Below are 21,201 nucleotides of genomic sequence, written 5' to 3'. Positions count from 1 at the left end.
AGGTAACTTATTTTGTTTGTATAAATACGAATTGCATATCTGATCAAACAATTAAAAGATAAGCATTTCCATTATTAAAAATGAAAGGTAGTTTCAGATTTCATATTATTTTGCATACACGAAAATTACCTCTAAAAAATAATGTATTCCTTACTTTTTCTACGTATATATATAAAATGTATATTACTTATATACATACATATATATGTAGGTTACGTATGAGTACACACACTGCATACTATGGAATGCTGTCATAATAGGAACGGTCTTGAAATAAGGGGATTAAAAAAAAAAAAAAAAAACACGTACATATTATTGGTACCTAATGCAAAGTATATTAATATAACAGTTGCCCAATTTGTGCTATTTTAAAAAAGTGAAATGATAAGTCATCCAATATTGATGATTAAATATAAGCACAAACGTAATTTTGTTGTGTAAAATATATATATAATATATTAATGTATATATATTTATAATTATATATGCATTTTCAACATACGCCAATTACTTAAGCGTAGCCCCATCGTCCTTCCTTTTATGTTTGTACAGGCTTAAATTTTATTCTTACGTATTCTCATTTTTTCTTTTTCTTTTTTTTTTTTTTTTGGCTTTAATATATATTAGTACCGATATGTTTATTTTATTATATTAATTTTATGTTCTAATATGTAGCTGTTTTATATGTATATTAACATATTTAAACTTTTTAGCTATTAACCTTTTTTTTTTATAATTCGTCATTAATGCTCATATATATATATATATATATATATATTTAATATAAATTAAAAAAAATACCAAGCAAACAATAGCCCTTCCACCCCCTATAAAAAATTAAATAAATACCATAAGAATATCTACAAATTCGTATTTTAATATTATAACACAATATATTATATTGAGAATTTCATTTTTTTTTTTTTCATATGTAAAATATAAATTTTAGCTGTAAAAAATATGAAGAGTGTTTACTTTTAAAAAATTAAAAAAATTGAAGATATTGTTTTTTTTTTTTTTTATACATATTTTCGTTTATTATACATTTTGTATAAGACTTCATTATATATTTTGCATAAAAAATTCATTTTGTTGTTAATTAAAGAGTTCATATAATTTAAACATTTATTTTTTAAAAGATATTTCAATTATATATTTTCTTTTTATTTTTACACTATTATGCTTTCACCCTTTTTTACGACATTTTTTCATGACCCTTCAATTTTTCATATAGTTTAAAATAAAAGGCTATATTATGTTTATAACTATTTATATATATATATATATATATACATATATGTATAGTTATTTATATATATATTTATGTAGCAGTAATAGCAACATAATTATCTGTGTTACAGCTGTACATCGTAAAGTGTAGCATTTTATATAATTATGCCCTTTTATACCCCATAAAAATGAGCGGTAATATATTTTTTTAATTTTTTCAATTTCCTCATCATGTTAATGTAAAAATATATTTTTATAGTATGTGTTTAACTTTTATTAAAGTTAAAAAAAAGAAAAAATACAATATTATTATAACATTTTAATAATTTTTACGTAAAAATAGTAACTTTTATTATATATAGAAATAATGTATTAAGATATTTATAGATGTATGAAGAGGTTTATATGCAGTGATATAAAGTAACATTAAACAAATTAAAGGGGATGATAAATATATATGTATATATATAAATAAATTTATGTATGTACGTACCTATATTTATACGTTTTTATACAAGTATTTATATATTTTTATAAATGTATGTATATATATATATATATATAAGTATGAAGCTACGCGAATAAAGTGTTAAATATAAGACGCATTTTTTATATCGAGTTTAAGCAATTGTTAGAAAAAAATATACACATAACTTCGAAACATTAAATAAGCCAAACTTTAAGAAAAGAAAAAAAAAATACATACATTTTATAGTTTTATATATAAAATATAATATTTTCATAAGGTTAATACAAGTACCTAGTACGAAAAAATAATAATAAAAAAAAAAAAAAAAAAAAAAAAAAAAAAAAAAAAAAAAAAAAAAAGGGATAAATTTTGTTTTATTAGACTAAGGGAAATAGCTAATTTATATATATAGGTAAAGAAATATATACATTTATATAGAAAGATAGACGCCCATATTAGAAAAAAAATATATTTTAAAATGAGGGGTTTCAACAATTTCAATAATAGATACCCAAATTACCCCGATTATACAAATGCCTACGGAAATTACCAAGCCTATCCACAGTATAGAACAAATTATGGCAATTTTTCGGGACATAATAATAACTCGAGTAACCTAGGAAATAACTTAGTTCAAATTGATTGGAGTACTGTTAAATTAGTCCCATTTGAAAAAAATTTTTACAAAGAACATGAAGATATAAGTAATTTATCAGCAAAAGAAGTAAAGGATATAAGAGACAAGCACAGAATAACAATTTTGGAAGGTGAAAATGTACCAAACCCAGTAGAATCAATTAATAAAATTGGGTTTCCTGATTATGTTTTAAAATCTTTAAAAAATAATAATATTATTACACCAACACCTATACAAATACAAGGTTGGCCTATTGCATTATCAGGAAAAGATATGATTGGTAAAGCAGAAACTGGTAGTGGGAAAACATTAGCTTTTATTTTACCTGCATTTGTTCATATTTTAGCGCAACCTAGCTTAAAATATGGTGATGGACCTGTTGTTTTGGTATTAGCTCCTACAAGAGAATTGGCGGAACAAATTCGTCAGGAATGTATTAAGTTTTCTATTGAATCAAAAATAAGAAATACATGTGCATATGGAGGAGTACCGAAAAGTGGTCAGATTTATGCTTTAAGACAGGGTGTTCATATTTTAATTGCTTGCCCAGGTCGTTTAATTGATTTATTAGAACAAAATGTTACTAATCTAATGAGAGTTACTTATTTAGTTTTAGACGAAGCTGATAAAATGTTAGATATGGGTTTTGAAATACAAATTAGAAAAATTGTTGAACAAATTAGACCAGATAGGCAAACCTTAATGTGGTCAGCAACTTGGCCGAAAGAAGTTCAAGCGTTAGCAAGAGATCTATGTAAAGAACAACCCATACATGTAAATGTTGGTTCGTTAACTCTAACTGCTTGTCGTAGAATTAAACAAGAAATATATCTTGTTGAGGTAATTAACTCATTTATTGCTTATCATTATTATTATTATTATTACTGTTATTTTTTCTACAGTTTTTACTATCACGATTATCTTTATTTTTATACTTATTTTTTGTTTTAGTGCATTATTAATATTATAGAGAACTATATATGTCTTTTATCATATTTATATATTTCTACATTACGTCTATAAAATTTTATGATTATTTATTAATTATATGTACTTCTTATCGCTTTGTTGTGTTGTTTTTAGTATTTAGAATTAGCTTTTTCATTAATGATTATGTGAACTGCATATTCACTTTCATTTGAATAGCATCGTTTTGTAGTTCATGTTTTTATTCTTTTACTCCTTTTTTTTTTTTTTTTTTTTTTTTTTTTTTTTTTTTTTGTTTTGTTTTGTTCTTTTTTTCTCCGCCTTTCGATATAATTTGTATCCTTTATTATGTCATTTTATTTTTCATAAATTATGAAGCTAAGGTTGTTGTTTTCTTTGCCCAAGTGCTTCTTTACTTTTTCGTTTCACTGTACATATATATATAGTGTGAGCGCACATATCTGCAATTATTTGTAATAATTATGATGTCTTTTATATGCGTATTACTTTAAGTATTTTATATTTTTTTAAAATATTTTGATTGTTTTGTATTTTTTAAGGACAACGTGAATAATTTTTTTATTCAATGAATTGCATATTCCATATTTTATTGTGTATGTATGTTTGTATTGTTTTGTTTTATACTTGCATTATTCCTTTTTTAATATTTAAATTTTTTGTGCATTACTGAATGATGCAATTTATGAGTATTATTTTGGGCTCATTTATACGTGTAAACGTTGCCCATATATGTGATATTTTGTGTTTATAATATATTTAATTAAGTGTATATTATTATGTAGTACCTGCCATGTACCGTATATATATATATATATATATATATAAATACCTATTATATGTATGCAATTTTTCATTTTTAATGCATTTTATTTGTCATGTCGCATCAATTGCTGTGTATTTTTGAATTGCTTATAATAAGGAGAGAAATAGCAGTTCATTGCAAATTTATAAGTGATAAAAAAATATTTCCAAGAGAAAATATTTTCCTTTTTTAGGCAATCTTGCTTGCCCTTCCTTAATAAGATATTTGTAAGAATCCGCATGTATTTTTTTTCTTTCATCTAATTTTTTTATTTCTTATTTATTTTTTTGTATTTTTTTTTTGAGTTTTGTTTTGTCTTGTTGTGTAGAAGTATTTATTTTCCCATATATTTTTGTCGTATGTTTTAGTATTATTTACAACACCCTAGGATGTGTAAATAATTATACATAAAAAAAATTAAAAAATTACATACGCTTTTTTATAATATGCATGTGGATAGCTGTTATAATTTTATGAAAAGAAAGGTGGCAAGATTGTCGAAAAATGTAAAACAAAAATAAGAAAAAAAAAAAAATTACAAGTTTTTTTTTTTTTTTTTTTTTTGTGAAGTCCTATCACTTTAAATTTGCAATGAGGTTAGTTATGATATTTCTGTTTTTCCTTTATTTTATTTAAAATAAAGAAAAGAACAAAAATATAATCCTTATTAAACGTTTCTAAACATGCAGTATGAATATATTTATTTGCATATGAGTATCTGCGTAAGAGTGTTGTACATATATACATATACACATATATATACACACATATGTATATACACATATATATACGCGCATACATATACATATATATATATATATATATATATGTTTGTTTTTGCATTATATATTCACCTTTTTGTCTTTTTTTTTAATTTAGGAACATGAAAAAATAATTCATCTAAAATCGCTACTTCAGAGAATATTCAGGGAGAACGACAGAATAATTGTATTTGTGGAAACTAAAAAAAGTAATAAAGAAAAAAGGAAAATTAGCCTTTTTAATTTTGTTTATGCGTAAAATGCCTTTTTAGGAACATACGAAGAGTATTCACATGCCCATTTACGCGCATGTATATATATATATATATATATTCATTTATGTTTGTATATATGTGAATACGTTTTCATATGTGTGTAAATTTTCCTTTTTGGTTAGACGCTGATTTTATTACAAAAGCACTACGACTAGATGGAATGCCTGCCCTTTGTATACATGGGGATAAAAAGCAGGACGAGCGAAGATGGGTATTGAATGATTTTAAAACAGGAAAAAGCCCTATTTTAATTGCAACCGATGTAGCTTCAAGAGGGTTAGACATAAAGAATGTAAAATATGTTATAAATTTTGATTTCCCTAATCAAATTGAAGATTATGTTCATAGAATTGGTAGAACCGGTAGAGCAGGAGCGCATGGAGCTTCTTTTACATTCTTAACGTCAGATAAATATAGATTAGCGAAAGATTTAGTTAAAATATTAAGAGAATCTGAACAACCTGTTCCTCCACAATTAGAAAAAATTTCTTTTTCAGTGAGTAGTAATCAAAGAAGAAATCCTTATTATAGTTACGGTCGTTCAGGACACAATGCTAATAGCATTCCTTTAAAAGGAAGTAATAGGTATTACTAGCTGTACATATATAAAATGTTCAGTATTTGTTCATTAAAAAAAAAGAAAAATGGACTTTTATTTAAAATTTAAATATATGCCATATGACGTTTGCTACTGTTACATATGTACCATTGTATGCCTATGTATATGTATATATATACATATACATATATAGATATACATACATATAGCATATTTTTTATGGAATAAAAATTCGTGTACTATTAATTATATTATACGTTTCATACGTTACATACCCACGAACTTTTATAATTTGTACTTTGCATTTTATATGTTACAATATTATATTTTAAAAAAATTGTATAATACGGAAAACCCCTTGAACCAAATAGCTTGAATTTTTTTTTTTTTTTTTTTTTTTTTTTGGTTATATAAAACATATATGCTCACAACAATATCCATTTACCTATTATATATGCATAGAAATTTATGTACATTTTTTACAAAATTTGTTATTATTTTACTATGCCCTTTTTTATTTTCTACGTAATGCTCGACGCTGTACAAATATTTTTAAAGAGAAATTTAGAAATTGTATATACAAAATAAAAACAAAGATATATATGACCGATTTACTCAAAGTTATTCTTACTAGTTATTCAACAAACATTTGTTATTGTTATGAGAAAAAAAAAATAGAGGGGGAAATTATTTAATATAAAGAAATGGGGAACGCACTATATAATATTAAATTCCCTTTTAAATTTTGTTATGAAATTTTAACACTTTTCTTCTTTCAAAAACATTATTGAGAATTAGCTTGTTAAATATACGTAATAACTTAAAGGAACTGTTCTTATTCGCTTCATTTAAAAGTAGTATGTAAAATATGCCTTTTCAAATTTTCTCCATTTTAAAATAAGTAAAAGCTCCATACATAAACTACAATTAATGCTGCCTAAATAGCCTGAGGCAGAATAGTGCTTTTTTTAATATAAAAAAAAAAAAAAAAAATTCGTGTGCAAATGTAAGAAAAAATTAAAATAATTATATAATTTTTTTATGCATTTAGCACTATAACTTAAGCACAAAATCGGGTCAACATAATGCTGATATACGAAAAAGCAAACAAAAACACACATGTATATAAGTATATACATTGCATACGTACCTATACGAAGCAGTTTTATAACGGTACTTATAAATATATAAAAATAAATCAATTTACAAGAAATAATAATAAAAATATATAAATAAATAAATAAACTGTGTCATGAAGAAAGGGGAAAAAATAATGCAAGTTTAAGTGTAAATATTTCATACTTTTATTTTTAAAAGGGTAAAATGAATTATATAAAAACGACTGGTACAAATTTCATATTTAAAAAAGTACATAATAACAAGGAAGACTTATAATCTTTTTAAGTCCGGTGTGTGTACTTACTACATAACGAATCAATCTTTCGCCTTTTACTAAAGATTGCCGTGTAGAAAGTACGATAAATGCATTATACCACAAATTTTTGTCGCGCCTTCGTTGGCGCGTTAACAATTCTAAGTAATCAACTTTTTTTTTTTGCATACAAAAAGTAAAAAAAAAAAAAAAAAAAAAAAATAGATGGTTTTATTTTGAATCATTAGCTTTCATTATTTAATGCAAGCTAGCCATTGTTTTTATAAGATTTGCAAAGTTCACTGTTAAGAATATTTTCAATTTTAATGAAATGTTGTAATAATTTTATTAGTTTTTTTTTTTTTTATCTTTATAAATTATAATATAAAATATTTTATATTGAACTTTATAAAAGATAATAATATATGATGGAGAGAGTAGGTTTAAAAAAGAACTTTTCACGTACAAAATTATATATTATATATTATATGTTTACTTTTATAAATATTTTCGTACAAAATGTGTGTATGGTTTGTTTTTATTCTTGTAAACATATGAAAATATAGTATATATATAATATTCTTATAAGTAAATATATATAATTAATGTCCATATATTATATATGTAGCAAGATAAAATACTAGTTATTTTCTCCAGTCATTTATAATATTCAAAGCGACTGAAGCCTAGGAAGTGGAAATGGTTGTAGCTCTTACAAAGTACTAATAATCATGATATATATTCAGAATAAATAAATTGTTTATATAAATGTATGCATATATTATACTTTATATATGTATATTTTGCTCATTTAAATTTTACTTTTTTGAAAGAGGAATTTAACCTAAATTAAGAATATTCAAAAATTGTGGTTTTACTTTAGTGCCTTTGTAAATTAAGAGTTAGCTGCATTAGGGAATTATATGTTATATTTATTTATTGTCATATTGTTATCCATTGTTTTTTATATAAGGAAAACTGCTACATATATTATGTATGTAGCATTAACCATCATACGCTTTACATCTCACATTTTGTATGAAATTATTTATGGAGTAATGTAAATTTTTTCCCTTTTTTTTGTTCTTTATTTATTATGAAAGTTACAATATCTGTAAATATTGAACCGACGAAGGAAGAGATAGCAGTTCTTTCTCAATATCTTCCAAAGTTGTATGATCCGATTTTACGGCAATAACTTTGGGAGGAGGAATAAAAGAACAGAATTTGTTAAAGTCATTAAGTATTTTCTCCCGTTCTACGATATCTTTGTGTTCATAACTTTTTTTTTTTTTTTTTTGTGTGTGTTTACCATTTTTAAAGTTAAAAATTTTTTTATTGCCTGCATGTATTGAGGAAGAAGTAATATTATTATTTTTATGCATATCCTGAAATTTTAATGATTCATAATTAACCTGTATATTTTTATTATTAGGCTTATCATCATCATATTTGTCATTTTCAGAAAAATATTTTGTTTTCTTATGTGTATCAACAGTTTGTGCAAATTTATCAAAAGTATAATTCACACTATGTAAGTTGCGCATAAATTTATTCGATATATCTAAATTAGGTATAACTTTCGTTCTCAATCTCCTTCCTTTTAGTCGTATTTCTTTATGCCAGTTAAATTCTTGCACACGTGCAAACTTCATCTGTTCATGCTTTTGCTTGTTTTTATCAATCCTTTCGTTTTTATCAGTTATCGAAAAATTAAAACAGTTACTTAGATACCCTCCTCTTAATTCATTAATCCATGTATTTTTGCCTTTAGTAGTTATACCTTCTGATTTTTTTCTTTCCTTCATCATGTTAACATTATATTTACTATTACAAGCATTTGTTGCACTACGTGTTATATGCCTACTTAATCTATGTTCTGGTTGACAACATTCATCATAATACTTTATTAAGCTTCCTTTCGTATTTGTTCTCTGCAAAAAAGAATAAAAATGTAAACATTTAAAGGTTCATTGCATGTAATGGAAAAACTTAAGTACAACAATTCACACGTATGTGACTACTGCAAATATTTATTAAAAAAAATTAGTGAAATAATAGATGGATATGTAGATTATTCCAGAGCATATATATATATATGTATATATATATATATATATATATATAGATATATATATATGTGCTGGGCATTTTTTGTTATGCCTCTTCACTTAAATGATAATTTCATTTTTGAACTCCCCCTTTATTACCTTATTTGCACAGTACTGTATATAATACATTTCCATATATTTCATAATATTTCTATTTTCTTCATCATTCGCATGCTCGATTTGGGTATTGTTTAACATATATTTATGCATTTCATCTGTTATAGAACTATTATGAATATTCTTAAATAGTTTTTCTATTTCACCCTTATATCTTTTTTCCTCTTTTATTATGCAAAACTTGTCCTTGTTTATAATATTATCAGCCTCTGCTAGTATATATTTACAGATATTGGGCTGAAAGGTACATGACCTTAGTTCATTTACAATTTCATTGTAATTTAACGTATTATTGTCTTTTTTCAAAAATTCCTTTAAAATATGTAATGGATCATTGTAATTTTCCCTTCTCTTTTTATACATAATTTGATCATATTTCTTTTTATTAAGAGATACGCATTTTAGTAAACTTAAGTTTTCCGCATCTTCTTTTGTAGAGTTTTTTTTTTTTTTTGATATATGCATTATACTGTTGTGAATTATATCGTTTAAACTTCTTGCTCTTTCTACCAATTTGTAGTCTTCCCTCAATAGTGGGTTTTCCTTGTTACTATTAGTATTATCACTATTTTCATTTTTTTTTTTTTCCCCTTTTTTATTCTGTAGTAGACGTCTTTATCGTTTAACAAATTTTTATTTTCCTTAACAAGATTGTCATACTTTCCTTGGTCATGTTTTTTCAAAAAATTTCCTTCCATATTGATGAAAAATTTGTCCTTATTTTTTAACATTTCTAAAAGGAAGACCCTAAAAAGCGCACTATCAGAATTTGCTAAATGATCATTCATTAGAATAATTTTTTTTATGAAATTGAAAAAAACGTTTTTTGGTATAATTAACATCCCATGTGCATTTGTTTTTACCCTCAAGTCACTTTGTTCTTGATAATTTACTATTAGACTTAGATTATTTTCATTTGTTATCCTTTTTAATTCTTTAATACTACAGCTGGCAAAACTTTCATTATATTTCTGACCCTTTTTTTCAGATAAAAGATTTTTCAGATCATGTATACTTTTTGCATTTGCTATAAAATACGGTAAAATAAGATTTTTAAATTTTTCTTCCCCTATTTTTGTTAAAAAATTATAAATTCGATCATTAAACAAATCAATGCAATTTTCTTTTTCAGGGTTTAAGGCATTCCACAAAATTTCACACGCCGCCATTACTAAAGCATCAGTATTCAGAAAATCATCCTCTTTGACAGTGTATTTCTGCGTACATTTTTCTCTTTCTTCCTTTAAGTTTAGAAAGTAACCATTCGCTCGTTGGTCCCTCACATAGTCAGTATTGTTATTACTGTCTTTATAATTGACATCCCACATATTTTTTGGAATAATTTTTTTTTTTTTTTTGTTTCTTCTCGTTCATTCCTGTTAACACATTTTTCCTCATACATTTTATCCTTTGATAATGTAGATTTTTTTAAAACGCAATTTCTGTTACCCCTTCCGAACTTGTACCTTTTGATACCAACAGTTAAGTTCAATCTTTCCTTAAATGTTCTATGAGTATTTTATTTGTGTAGGTTTGCCTGAACAGCGATAAGTTTGCACTTAAGTATATCTATAACAAAAAATAAAACCTGAGTAATATACTCAATTTATTTGTCTATCCCCCTACTACGCAAATGTACGCCATTTTATGCCATTTTACGCAATATTACGCAATATTAAGCAATTTTACACAGATTTGCACATTATCCTGTTGCTCTATAATAGTTATATATTTATATACATATGAAAACAATAAAAACAGACAAAATATTTACCTTATGAATAAAAATATAAAATCTGAAAATTCCCATGGTTTACCTGCCCTTGTATATAATTTTTAATTTTTTTTACGTAACCCATTATATCATTTTTTCATTAGCAATACGTGCAAAATAAGTGCTCCATTTAGCTACTTTTACTATCATGGGTAAATGTCCCACACATATGCATATATGCAAATGTATGTACATATATATACCATAATATAGGTAAGCACCTTTATAGCATTCGATTTTTGGTATGTACACACGCCGTGATGTAAATATTACAAAAAAGAAAAAAAAAAAAAAAAAAAAAATATATATATATATAAATATATATATATATATAGTATACACCTGTTACTATAGCGAAAAAAAAGGAGAGATGCACACAAAGAATGAAAAAATAAAAAATACCTTTATAACGAAATTGAAATAACATATTTACTTATTTTTCCTCGCATTTCTAAAACTTTTAAATATAACTTATAGTGTTAAAATTCTTGTCCGTTTATGCATTTGCAACCCACATGAGTAGCTCTTTTCAAAAAAAAAAAAAAAAAATAAAAATAATTCCATTTAGTAAAAAGATAAAGCAAAATAAATAATCCATCAAGACATTCATTTCGCAAAATGTACTTATTTTCATTCCATAAAAATGTAAATTAAAATGTGGTCATAAAAATCACTGTTTAACATGATTAAAAATAAAAACAAGTGTCAAAAATGGAATAAAAAAATATAATTAAAACTTAAATATTCGACAGCTCATACTGAAGAAATTCGTTCCCTATATATGAAAATACATACATATACACAAATGAACATATATAAATAAATAAATATATATATATATGTGTGTGTACATATGTACGTATCTAAGTGTGTATATATGACCAAAAATATGAAAGCACAGTTTAACTTCCTTTCATCCTTGTGTGTATTTTTGGGGCTCTTGCATGAGCTAGAGTGCCTCTCTCACTCATTACGCGTACGTATAGACATTGCATGAACATATATATATATATATATATATATATATGTGTATACAATGCCTCCCTATATTCTCCTTAACCTTATATCGCATCATTTAGGATAAACTCAGTGAGTAGCCTTACACCAAATCCCTTGGGCTTTCTTGCCTTGAAATTCCAAGAAACTCCAGCTATATCAATATGTGCCCAAGGAGTATTTTGTACGAATTCTTTTAAAAACAAAGAAGCGACAACCGATGACGCTTTGACACTTGATGATATATTATTTATATCAGCAAATTTAGAATTTAATGAGGATCTATATTCATTTATTATTGGTAGCCACCAAATTGGCTCATTAGATGTTTTTGAAGAATTTAATAATTTATTAATTAATTCTTCATTATTTCCAAAAACACCAGCATAACTTGTACCTAATGAATATAACATAGCACCTGTTAATGTTGCTATATCAATTATATAATCAACACCTAATTTTTCAGCATATACTAATGCATCAGCTAATGTTAGTCTACCTTCTGCATCCGTATTTCCAACTTCAATTGTTTTTCCATTTGATGCTGTTATAATATCACCTGGTCTATATGAATTCCTAGATACCATATTTTCACACACTGCACTAAGAAAATGTATTTCTAGATTTTCTGGTTTAATAGTACCTATACAATAAGCACATCCTAGTACTGCTGCACAACCACTCATATCAAATTTCATTAAATCAATCATTGAACCTGGAGCTGCTTTTAAATTATATCCACCAGAATCAAACGTAATTCCCTTGCCAACTAATGCAATTTTTTTCTTTATATCTCCTTTTCCCTTGTATGTTAAATGAATAAATTTATTTGGATATAAACTTCCTTTTCCTACTGATAAATAAGCCCCCATTTTCAGTTCTTCTATTTCTTTTATTCCTAATATTTTACATTCTAAATTAACTTTCTTTGCTAATTCAACTGCAGCATTAGATAAAGACACAGGGTTACAATAATTTGAGGGAGCGGCTATAAGTTGACATGCATAATAGGTTCCGAAATAATATATACGAGATTTTTCTATTTGTGCTTTATATATATTTGCATCTGCTATATATAAATATAATTGTTTCATATACTCAGTATTCGTGCTCTTATCTGAAGACTTAAACCTTTCATCAGCTATATATTCATAATAAATATTTTCTAACAAGAAACGAAATAAAGACTCTTGAATTTTTATTTCAAATATTAAAGAAACCTTTGCAAATTTATTATCATGTAATATAGAAACAAGTGAAGATGCTATTCTTCTTACTTCCAATTCTGTTAATTCATTAGCTGATCCACATCCTATATACGCTAAATTAATATATTTCTTCTTTTCATTTGAAATATAAAAACTTTTAGATGTACCTAATTTTCCATTAAAACCTTCCATATTCTCTTCTTTTAAAAATTCATTAACATTTTTATCTTTTACCTTTGAATTTATTTTTATCGTACCATTTTCTTTCGATGCACTATTAACTAAAAAAACTACAAGTCCTTCATCTGCACTACATGGATCTTCATTTAAATCCTTTAATTCTATTTTTAAATCATCAACTGGTGTATGGTATTCTATTGGTATACTAGTTGGATCTAGTGAAACTACTTGTGGTACTGTAGATGTCATCTTTGAGTTAATCTTAATTTCCTTATTGCTACTGAACGCTTTATTATTTCGAAATACTAAATTATTCGTTTTGTTATTATTATGAAAAAAATGAAAATAACACGTTCTTGTATATTCCTGATGTTTATTTAAGCTGTTCAATTTTTTTTTAAAAAAATTTAAATAGTTTTGTTCTCTTTGAAAGGATATTCGATATTGGGAGGATAAAATTAAAAAATGCATTGAAATATATATATAATTATATACTATGTTACTGTATAGCATACATATGCAGCACATACATATTTATTTACATACATATACTTTTAAGAAATAAATCTTCTCGTAAAATATATGGAAATAAAAAGGAAAAAGTCTCGTAATATCTTCTTAATAGCTGCTTAATTATTGCGTTATAATTTAGTAATTATTACATAACACTGAGTAAAGTGTCAACTATTTTATCATATAAAGTAATTATAAAAAAAAATAAAAAATAAGTTTTCATTTTATTATTCATATACATATATATGTATTATTAATATATAAATATATTATATTCATTTATATGCTATATGTACATAATACATTTTTTTATTTTTACTCTTTCACCATTTAATAATTTGGCTTAATAAATGTATAGAACTTGCATTATAAGTAAATAACGAAATAATGCAATTTCTATTTTTTTTTTTTTTCACCTTACATAAAATACATTGCATAAAAAATTTTTAAAGGTAAATATATATTTGTTCATGTAAACTATATAATATAATATTTATATGCACAATTATATATACATACAATTTTATATTTAACAAGCAATGCATGTATGTGAAGTTTCTTACTGTTCTCCAAAAAAAAAAAAAAAAAAAAAAAAAAAGGGTGAATGGATTTATTAACCAGTTAAAGAGTAAGTAAAATTGTAAATGAATCAATTAGTGCATATATGAATATATCGTAAAAGCATGATTGAATGAAGCTTTTTTAAGTGAATAGGTGCGAAAAACTAGATTAATATAGGGGGGGGGGGTCTACGGGGGGTATCATTTTTTAAAAACTACTCAGCCGGCATAAAATATGTAAAAAAAAAAAAAAAAAAAAGATATATTCTTTCTTTAAATTGCTAATCATTGAACTTTGTTTTCTTTGCAAGAACCGTTCAATATGTACACATAAAGTATTTATATACATATATAGCAGATGTACATAAATATATATATTTATTATACATACATAATATTTTTATATAAATACATACAATTTACATATATATATATATTTATATATATATATCCATCGTACTATCAGCTGTATTAAAAATGAGGAAGAACAACTTAAATTTTTATACAATTCTGTACAAATTACAGAATTCTATAATAGTAAATTGCATAAAAATGTTCTATATAATGCTCTTTTTTTTTCTTTTTTTTCTTTTTTATTCCATTTTTTTATTTTTCTTCTTTTTTTTTTTTTTTTTTTCTTTTTTTTTTTTATTCTTTTTATGTTATTTTATTCTTTTTATTTTTTATTCTTTTTATTTTTTTTTTTGTTTTTGCATTTATTTTTTTCGAGATCAAAACTTCAGTTTTAATCTGCAAGCTTTTTTTTGAATGACGTTGAAAATATTTTTTTTTTTTTTTTCTTTTAATCTTATTTTATTTTATTTATGGTTTTCTTTGTTTTTTGTATTTCATTTTTAATATTATTATATTAAATTATATTACATTATATTTTATAATTATGAATGAAAAAAAGTGTTTGATATTTTTATATACTGAAACACCTGTTCGTTTAAATTTTTTTTTTTTTTAATTGAAAACAACCCTTTTGCTCTCTTCCTTTTTTTCGTTCATTTTTGCGTTCTTTTTTGCAGTACACATTATTTTTTAATCGTTCTTTAAGAAAAAGAAGAGAACTTCCAATTGGCATGTTTAATTGTGCAAATATATATTTATATATATTTATTTATATATTTGTATATATAATTAGATAAACGCAGTTACATGTATATGATATTTTGTTTTCTTCTTCGATTTAGTAAAAAAAAAAAAAAAAAGTATGGTTAATTTTCCGACTTGGAGATTTATATTAATATTATTTGCGTGTCAAATATTTTTATGTACATTTATACGTAGAAGATAAGTATTAACGTTTTTTTGTAAATGTTTCAATATATATCTTTATTGAGCACATTTTTTAATTTTTTTTTTTTTTTTTTTTTTATAACATTTTGTATTATATCTTTAATAATTATTCATTGTTTAATTCTTATTTATTTATTTTTTTTTTTTTGAGATTTCGTACTAATTAGTTTTTTAAAATTGTTCCTCTATATGTATACATATAGACACATACATATCAGATGAACTCCTTTACATTGATACTTTTGCTTCTTACAATTACAGTAAGTTACAAAGGGGTTCCTACATAAAATGTAATTTATATGTTATGTGTATATAAGCATATCTGTTTCCGTTCTCTTAAAATTTATCATTTTTTTTTTTTTTTTTTTTGTCTTCAAACGTTAATTTTATTTTTATTGCAATTCAGACATTTTGAATTTCGCCCATCTGTATTTTACTATCGTCTTGTTGTTTTTGTTTGTTTTTTTCTCCTTGTATGTGTTTTTGCCCTTGCTTTTGCTTTTGTTCTTTTTTTTTTTTTTTTTTTTTTCTTTTACGTAAAATGTAAAAATATTTCCAAACCCAAGGGAATAGAAAAAAAGAAAAAGGAAAAATACAAAAATAAATTAAAGGATGAATTCATTGAGAGTTTTTTTTTTTTTCTGTTTCGTAATAACATATTTAAATTTAAGGAAAAAGAAAAAAAAATAAAATGAAAGTTGTATTATTATCATTATTACTGCTACAACATATTCGAACTTGTCACCAAACTATATTTGTCCTATTTTTTAATTCATTGTTAAATGTTAAGTTCAGTAATATATTGCCATTTGGAGTAACTGAAAAAGATTGCTCTCACGTGTTTTCGAATTTACAATTTGATGAAAATTTTGTATATAAGGAAAATGGGTGTGTCGAGCTTTTTAATAGTATAAAAAAAGGGAAAACAGAAAGGGAAAAAAAGGAAGAAAGAAAAAAAAAAAAAAAAAGTTTTGAATTGATTTTTTACTATATACCAACATATAAAGATCAAGTGTTGAATGCTGGCAACTGTGCTAGTAATATGGGTATAAAATATCCAGATATAAAAATCAAGGAAAATAATATTGAAAAATTAGCCAGCTTGTCAGATATAATACCATATTCCACAATTTCAGACATTGTAAAACGTGTACGTAATATTTGTAGTTTTAATTATATTTTTGCTGCTACTTATGGTAAGGACAATTACCTTCCAGTTAGCTACTATGAGGAAAGAAAAAATACAAATAATATTAATCTTTTTGACAAAATAAAAACATATATTTATAGTCCCATACAGAAACCTATCCTATTGTCAAGAACACTTAGTAATAGCAATGATAAATTGAGTATAGACAAAGAAAATAAAGGAATGGAAAATTCTTTTTTATCCCATAGTAGTAAGAACAAAAGTATAGTTGAAGAGGCTAATTCGTTGTATTATGAAAATTCCCCCTTTTTAATTTATGAAATATATGAATTATTCGAATTTGACATATCCCATTGTTTGAAAAATATCATAACGAGTAAGAGAAAACTCACTAGTAGAAGAAATGACAATGTAATTAACAAATGTGAAACATATTTTTCCGATTGTAAAAAGAAGGTTTGCGTCAACCATGACGTGAAATGCAACTGTAGTTTAACCAGTAAGTCATCCCCTGTTAGCCCTGAACATAGGGGTAATAATAATAGTAGTAGTAACAGTAATAGCAGCGGCAGTAGTAATAACCATAGTAACGATTATAGGAACATCCACGTGCATCAAGCGAAAAGCGTCAAGAGAAAAAAGAAAAAAAAGGTAGATGGAATTTTAGACAGTGATAATTATGAAATAAGTGAGGGAGAATTTGTGCAAGATAGTGAGACAACAATTCTTAGGTTATCGGAACAGACTTGTATATACTGCATAAAAAAAAAAGTACAGGGAAACTCGAATTTTGCAAATTTTATGAAGAAATATATAAAATATAAATTACGATCAAATGAAGTGACAAATTTGAAGTGCGAAAGAAAGAATATTGTGTGTTATTATCCAGAAAAGAAGTCTCTATTTTCGTCTCTATTTTTGAAGAATTATTATGGCAAATGGGGATGTAAAATGGAATTTTACCCATATAAGGACAGTAATAAAACTAATAAAAGTAGTGATAAGAATAGGGATAATAAACAAAATGATAATGATAATGCCTGCAGTACTAATGGCATTAATAGCAATGACAGTATTATTAATGATAATATTAATAATGATAATATTAATAATGACAATATTATTAATAACAGTAATAGTAACAATAACAGTAATAGTAACAATAATAGTAATAAGCATAATAGTAATAAGCATAATAGTAATAAGCATAATAGTAATTATAGTAACGATAAAAAAAAAGGAGTTAGCGATGTATCCCACGTGTTCCCTAATAAAAAAGCACTTTTGATATTCGACAATTTAAAAAAACAAATGACCTACGTAATTATTTCATACTGTTTTGCTAAGGAACAGACGGTATACCCCGTAAACATTGCGGAGTATAATGCACATTTAAAGGGGGTATTGTATACGCACAGTTATATGAAACAGGGTTATACTATTTATCAGTCGGGTATTAATGAGTACTATAATAGGGAACAGTATTTGAAAAATGGTATGGACATTTATTTCTTAAGTACTAATAAGTTAGAGAAAAAAGAGGGCATGTGTTACTATAACTATTATGATGATTTTGTTGATCCTTTTAAAAATGCTTTTCTAAGAAGATGTAAAACTGAAAATGGTAATACCTTTGAAAACAATATTTTTTTTAAAAATGCAAACGAGAGAATTAAAAATTTCTTTACAAATGAAGAAAGAAAAAAAGGGGAAAAAGAGCAGTTCCTAAATGGGAGAAATGATACCGAAAAAAAGGATCAAGTAAAAGAAGTAGAAAAAGAGAAACAAGTGGAAAGCGTAAAAGAAGCGGGGCTGGATGTGGAAGTGCAAAAGGCAAAAGAAATAGGGTATTTTTATCATATGCATAGTAATTACTTTAGTAAATCAGCTGAAAGGAATAGTAACAGTGGTAGTAGTACTACCCCCTATGACAAAAACACGAACGTAAGAACAAAGTGGAATGATGTTGGAAAATACATTTACCTGACATACTTAAAAGGCGTACATATTTTAAATTTTTACACATTTCCCATATTTAGCGTATATACAAATTTATTTTACAAAAATAAAGCAATACCACCTGAACAAATGTATGAGGATACATTTATTTATGAACAAAGTAATGTGAATTGTAAAATAGAGGTAGGTACGAACTGCAGTTGTAAAAATAATGAGCATGGTGCAAATAATATTGAAGATTCCTCCTGTATACATAGTGCTACCCCCCCAGTTTGTAACAGTAATAATAGCATTATTTATAACCTTGTAGAGAAAAATAATATTAACTCGTTTAGACATGTAGATGTGCAAAATAACAAGAGTATATATTACTATTATTTCATAAATTATAATAATAAGAGTTATTTATTTGAAGTAAATACAAATTCTCAATTTTCTGGGGACATTTTTATGAATGGAGGAGAAATATTATATCGTTTTATATCTGAATCAGAAAAGGAATTATTAAATAATAGAAGAAAATATGTAAAAGATGGAAATACATTTACTATATATATTGACGAGATGTCTACAAATAATATATACAAAGAAAATTGCAGGAAATTTAATACAATAAAATGGGCCTTAATACTATTTTTTATTCCTGCATGGTTAATAATTAATGTGGTTTATTTAATACTTGTTCAGAATATATGGAGACAGATATTCAATTTGTTACATAGATTTCTTATTTCTCCATCTCTTATTCGTTTGTCATCATATATAATGTTATTGATGTTTTGTATTATGCAGTGTCCTTATAGAAATAGTAGATGTGTTGAATATTTCATACTAGGCTATATGGCATTAAATACAATGTTCAATACTATATTTTTTGGAAACCTACTTCTAATCAGTAAAGGATATATGATAACAAGAGGAAATTTTAACAAAAGAGAAAGCTTATATCTTACCCTTATTATTAGTTTTATTTATATATTAACATCATTCAGTCAGCTAAATATTATGAATGAAGCATTAATATTAATATGTTTACATACGATCTTATTCCTTCTGCTTGTTACTAATATATTATCAATCATAAAATTTCTAAAATTAAAACTATCCTTTGTACGTAATTTTGGTTTACGTGAGTGGGAACAATCTATTCATATCAAGCTTAGTATGTACAAAGTGTATTTATGTCTTATCATTCTTTTTTTTTCATTTGAAATGATTTTGCAAGTATTAAAAGTTTTTTTTAATTTTCTTTCTGCAAATATTACGTTAATTGAGTATACAATTGAATTAATCACTTGGTGTTCCGTATTATATATATTCAGATATAGGGGAGATATATTGTATTTTTCACTACTCTATGATAATATTACATTTAATATCATACCTTTATACATTGTCAAGAATGCACCAATGGATCATATTTGTGACAAGGAGAGAAATAAAGCCTTTGATGATTTTAAATTTCCAATTTTTATTTTAAATCCGCTAGAATACAGCGAACAGAATTTTTTATCGCGTATGGCCATTGGTTGGCCCATTTACTCGCACTATGAGAAGAAGTGTATCTGAAAGGCTGCGGATGGGGAAGACAAAGATAAACAATACCCACGTTTATGTACATACATATATATATATATATGTATGTATGTATGTATGTATGTATGTATGTATGTATGTATGTATGTATGTATGTATGTATGTATGTATGTATGTGTGCTTCCCCATTATTTTTATTCCGCATAAACGATCAATATAATATGAACAAGTCTGAGCATCATTGGAATTGTATGCACATAAGTATACGAGTATATGCGTTCAGAGAGACGAGCCGCTATTACGGGTTTTACGCAAAATGAACGAAATTAGGTCCAGAACATAGGAAAACAGAATAGAGCACAGTAGCAAATCAGCAGTTATAGTGAATGAACAATTACGTTGAAATTGAGTTGTAAATAAGTTATAATTATGTGATAACTGCGTAGTAAATGAGTGACAGTTGTATCTTAAGAACTCCGAGTGACCACCATAACACAATAAAAAATTAACAAAAATGAACCGCAAAATTTCGTGTGCAATATCATACATCATGATTTTTGGAATCCATATATAAAACATTGCTTTTATTTGAATATATATTTTTCTACTTTAAGTTTGTGGCATAACAAAAGGTAACTCTATAGTTATGCGCGCTGCTGTGTTGTTTTTATTTTTTATTTTTTGTTTTCGTCTGTTTTTATTATATTTTCGTTGTCTCTTTTGATTGTTGCTTGTCATGTAA

At 25.1% G+C, this 21,201-nt stretch overlaps 4 protein-coding genes across 4 annotated transcripts; 2 read left to right on the top strand and 2 right to left on the bottom strand.

Moving 5' to 3' along the window:
- Positions 1-2,177: 2,177 nt before the first annotated feature.
- Positions 2,178-5,717, top strand: MKS88_004619 (ATP-dependent RNA helicase DDX5; the record flags this gene model as incomplete). Its single annotated transcript, XM_067217810.1, has 3 exons — positions 2,178-3,176; positions 4,966-5,056; positions 5,245-5,717. The coding sequence occupies 3 exons, from the start codon at positions 2,178-2,180 to the stop codon at positions 5,715-5,717; spliced, it is 1,563 nt and encodes a 520-aa protein (XP_067072201.1).
- Positions 5,718-8,156: 2,439 nt separating this feature from the next.
- Positions 8,157-10,609, bottom strand: MKS88_004618 (uncharacterized protein; the record flags this gene model as incomplete). The annotated part of the gene is made up of 3 exons (XM_067217809.1): positions 8,157-8,987; positions 9,264-9,881; positions 9,929-10,609. 3 exons carry the CDS (start codon positions 10,607-10,609, stop codon positions 8,157-8,159), a joined length of 2,130 nt encoding a protein of 709 aa, XP_067072200.1.
- A 1,507-nt stretch (positions 10,610-12,116) lies between these two features.
- Positions 12,117-13,910, bottom strand: MKS88_004617 (M17 leucyl aminopeptidase; the record flags this gene model as incomplete). Its single annotated transcript, XM_067217808.1, has 1 exon — positions 12,117-13,910. One exon carries the CDS (start codon positions 13,908-13,910, stop codon positions 12,117-12,119), a length of 1,794 nt encoding a protein of 597 aa, XP_067072199.1.
- A 2,595-nt stretch (positions 13,911-16,505) lies between these two features.
- On the top strand, positions 16,506-20,492 carry MKS88_004616 (uncharacterized protein; the record flags this gene model as incomplete). Its single annotated transcript, XM_067217807.1, has 1 exon — positions 16,506-20,492. The coding sequence occupies one exon, from the start codon at positions 16,506-16,508 to the stop codon at positions 20,490-20,492; it is 3,987 nt and encodes a 1,328-aa protein (XP_067072198.1).
- Positions 20,493-21,201: the final 709 nt, after the last annotated feature.

This window comes from Plasmodium brasilianum, chromosome 12, assembly GCF_023973825.1.
Source record: "Plasmodium brasilianum strain Bolivian I chromosome 12, whole genome shotgun sequence".
Classification (NCBI taxonomy): domain Eukaryota; phylum Apicomplexa; class Aconoidasida; order Haemosporida; family Plasmodiidae; genus Plasmodium; species Plasmodium brasilianum.
This window is presented reverse-complemented; position numbering and strand designations above follow the sequence as displayed.